Source organism: Myotis brandtii, unplaced genomic scaffold, assembly GCF_000412655.1.
Source record: "Myotis brandtii unplaced genomic scaffold, ASM41265v1 scaffold1733, whole genome shotgun sequence".
Lineage (NCBI taxonomy): Eukaryota > Metazoa > Chordata > Mammalia > Chiroptera > Vespertilionidae > Myotis > Myotis brandtii.
Window position 1 is genome coordinate 763,614 of NW_005356400.1, and position 4,194 is coordinate 767,807.

The following is a 4,194-nucleotide window of genomic DNA, read 5'->3' on the forward strand; positions in this document are numbered from 1 at the left end:
GCACCCGGGCCAGCGCCTCCGGGACTCCTTGTGTCGGGGCTGCAGGCACAGGAGGGACGGAGGAGGCGCGTCTGTACCGGCGCCAGGTCAGAGCCCGCGAGGCGGAGGCTGAGGGAGGGCCCCTATGCTGTGATGTATTTGGGGTTCAGGGCAGGGTGTGGCGAACCTGGGCCTGTTTTTTTAAATGTTTTATTAACTTCAGAGAGGGAGGGAGAGGGAGAGAGAGACGGAAACATCAATGACGAGAGAGACTCATGGACCGGCTGCCTCCTGCCTGCCCCGCACGTGATCGAGCCTCCAACCTGACGTGTGCCCTGACGGGAACTGAACCGTGACCTCCTGGTTCATAGGTCGGTGCTCAACCCCTGAGCCGCGCCGGCCGCGCTGCCTGTTTTGTAAGTGTCCCCGCGCAGCCCCACCAGGGGTGCCGGCTGTCGGGCGGCTTGGAGCTCAGGGCAGAGGGGACTCGTGGCCAGGACAGTCGTGATGCTGTTTGAGGAGCCTGAGTGTCTGTGGAAAGAAACGCTGCTCCCGTTGGAGGAACCGGCTGCGGAGCCGCGTGACCCGTGCTTGTGTCTCCACAGAGGACGTCCCGGACTCCCCGCCCGGCCTCGGCTCCCCCAGGGCCGCTCTGCTCCCTCCCGTCCTGAGGAAGGTGCCTGTGGACAAGGAGCGGGAAGGCCAGGGCAGCCCCCAGCCCAGCCCCAGGCCGTTCTCCCAGGAAGGTAGGGACGCCCGTCCCCGCCCAGCTCTCCCCGGGGGACTCACTCAGGAGAAGGGCTGCCCCCGGGACAGGCTCGCCGCTTCCAGTGACATCGGCATCCCTTGGGTTACATGCTGGGACCCGTGCCCTTTCTGGGTGCAGACCCTCGAGTCCACGTTACTGACGGCACAGGGTCAGGATGGAGGTCATAGGGTCAGGATGGAGGTCGTGGGGTCTAGATGGAGGTCGCAGGGTCAGGATGGGGGTCTCGGAGTCAGGATGGAGGTTGTGGGGTCGAGATGGAGGTCGCAGGGTCAGGATGGAGGTCGCAGGGTCAGGATGGAGGTCGCGGGGTCAGGATGGAGGTCGCGGGGTCGGGATGGAGGTTGTGGGGTTGGGATGGAGGTCGCAGGGTAAGGATGGAGGTCGTGGGGTCAGGATGGAGGTCGCAGGGTCAGGATGGAGGTTACGGGGTCAGGATGGAGGTTACGGGGTCAGGATGGAGGTCTCTGGTCGGGATGGAGGTTACGGGGTCAGGATGGAGGTCGTACACATAGAGACCCCCCCTCTCTCCCTGCCCCCCACTGAGACTGCAGCCCAGTGGCCTCAGATCTGTAGCAGTCACCCTGTGCTCCTGCCCTGGCCCCCTCACCTGCGGGGCCGTAGACATTGTTTGGTGCGTCCTGTGGGGTTCCAGGCCCCCTGTTTCCAGCACAAGCTCCCCTGTCGTCAGTGACGTTGCTGTGGCCCAGGGTGCCCGCCAGGTCTGCGTGGCCTCGGGGCTCACAGGCTCCGTCTGTCACGGGGTCGGCTCGTTCCCAGCAGAGTGGCCGCGGAGGGACGCGCTCGGCCGGCACCTCCCCATGTGCTCCCTCTAATGCAGGGGTGGGTAGGGCAGGACAATCCTAGGTGCACACGCTGCCTCCCGGACTCGGACCAGGGGCGGCGCTGGGGGCCCTGTTGGGCCTCGGCACCCCATTGTCTCGCTCTCGTTCTGCTGGACGCACAGCGCCTCTGGGGTGCAGTCCTTCGAGGATATTTTCCCATTGATTTTCAGAGAGAGTGGAAGAGAGAGGGAAAGACATGGAATACCGTGTGAGAGAAACACAGCCATTGGTTGCCTCAAGCACGTGCTCCAACTGGAAGGAGCCTGCAACCAAGGTACATGTCCTTGACCAGAATCGAACTCGGGACCCTGGGGTCCGCAGGCCGATGCTCTATCCACTGAGCAAAACTGGCTAGGGCTTAAATATATTTTTATTGATTTCAGAGAGGAAGGGAGAGGGGGAGAGGGATAGAAACATCAATGATGAGAGAGAATCATGGATCGGTGCCTCCTGCACACCCCCCTCTGGGGATGATGTCTGCAGCCTGGACACGTGCCCTGACCGTTTTGACCAGGAATCAAACCGTGTCCTCCTGGTTCATAGGTCAATGCTCAGCCACTGGGCCACACCTGGTCCTGCCCATGTTTATGGGCCAGAATGAATGACACAGACACTAGCATTGCTGAGATCTGGTGAACTGGCTCACACTTTCTCAAACATGAACGTGAGCTTCTCCCTTCAGGAAATATCACCTGGCAGGTGCCAACTGACAGTCCTGTTGTCTTGATATCACTGTGCACGGGGCTCCTCACTGTGCACGGGGCTCCCCTCACTGTGCACGGGGCTCCTCACTGTGCACGGGGCTCCCCTCACTGTGCACGGGGCTCCTCACTGTGCACGGGGCTCCCCTCACTGTGCACGGGGCTCCTCACTGTGCACGGGGCTCCCCTCACTGTGCACGGGGCTCCTCACTGTGCACGGGGCTCCCCTCACTGTGCACGGGGCTCCTCACTGTGCACGGGGCTCCCCTCACTGTGCACGGGGCTCCTCACTGTGCACGGGGCTCCCCTCACTGTGCACGGGGCTCCTCACTGTGCACGGGGCTCCCCTCACTGTGCACGGGGCTCCTCACTGTGCACGGGGCTCCCCTCACTGTGCACGGGGCTCCTCACTGTGCACGGGGCTCCCCTCACTGTGCACGGGGCTCCTCACTGTGCACGGGGCTCCCCTCACTGTGCACGGGGCTCCTCACTGTGCACGGGGCTCCCCTCACTGTGCACGGGGCTCCTCACTGTGCACGGGGCTCCCCTCACTGTGCACGGGGCTCCTCACTGTGCACGGGGCTCCCCTCACTGTGCACGGGGCTCCTCACTGTGCACGGGGCTCCCCTCACTGTGCACGGGGCTCCTCACTGTGCACGGGGCTCCCCTCACTGTGCACGGGGCTCCTCACTGTGCACGGGGCTCCCCTCACTGTGCACGGGGCTCCTCACTGTGCACGGGGCTCCCCTCACTGTGCACGGGGCTCCTCACTGTGCACGGGGCTCCCCTCACTGTGCACGGGGCTCCTCACTGTGCACGGGGCTCCCCTCACTGTGCACGGGGCTCCTCACTGTGCACGGGGCTCCCCTCACTGTGCACGGAGCTCCCCTCACTGTGCACGGAGCTCCCCTCACTGCGCACGGGGCCCCCTCACTGTGCACGGGGCTCCCTCACTGTGCACGGAGCTCCCCTCACTGTGCACGGGGCCCCCTCACTGCGCACGGGGTCACCACTTCCATCATGCTGGCTGTTGGATTCTGTAGGTAACGGCACATCTGACCAGAACCAACTCATAGGTTCCTTGAGTCCTAAGGCGGGTGAGCCTGCTGCTCCATTTTGAAGTGCGAACGCTTTGCCGGTTTGGGGCCGCCACGCTGACGTGTGCGCTACGATCCAGGGTGAAACGCCTCCCTTCTCCTCAGTGGTGCAAAGAGGCGATGGTGACAAAAGGCCCTCAGATCGGGACAGTGGCAAGCCTTCCGGTGGAGGGAACAGACCTGCGAAACGCGGCCCTGTCCTGGCGGAGGAGGCGGCGAAGGCAGCTGGGCACCGGAAGCCACAGCCAACAACTGGTTAGAGCCCTCGGTTGTCACCCCTTTTGGCCCCGACGCTATGAACTGGCACTAACCAACACGGACTGGAATTGGGTCCCTTCTGTCAGGGGACCCCGATGATTTGTGCAGCTGATTTTTTATTTTTTTCTAAATGGCAATAGGTTGGTCCTTCCATCTGGGGTAAAAGGGTTGACTTACAAAACCTAAGAATCATTGATCGGCTGCCTCCTGCTGGGGATCGAGCCCGCAACACTGGCATGTGCCCTTGACCAGAATTGAACCTGGGACCTTACAGTCCACAGGCTGATGTTCTATCCACTGAGCCACACCAGCCAGGGCGAGGCAGAGCTTTTTTGAGAGTATGTGAAATCGGAAGCTCGGTCTCTCTATTGTCCCTTTTTGGATAAGGACACCAAGGTCCCAGATGTTTCTAGATTTTGGAAATTTGCATTTGAACTGTGGTATCAGTCGCCGAATGTCACTTTATTAGCAAAGCTCCTTTGATTCAATGCGATGTTCCTTCTTCAATCGGCCACTAAACGCACCTCAGACAACACACACACCCAGAG

At 61.9% G+C, this 4,194-nt stretch overlaps 1 protein-coding gene across 1 annotated transcript in view; it reads left to right on the plus strand.

Annotated features, from left to right (window-relative positions):
* LOC102261942 (leucine-rich repeat-containing protein 16A) overlaps positions 1-4,194 on the plus strand; it is a 97,996-nt gene that overhangs the window by 88,091 nt on the left and 5,711 nt on the right. The window contains exon 34 of the mRNA XM_014537145.1: positions 491-725. Within this exon, the coding sequence (XP_014392631.1) occupies positions 491-725 (235 nt within the window). The remainder of the gene's footprint in view (positions 1-490; positions 726-4,194) is intronic.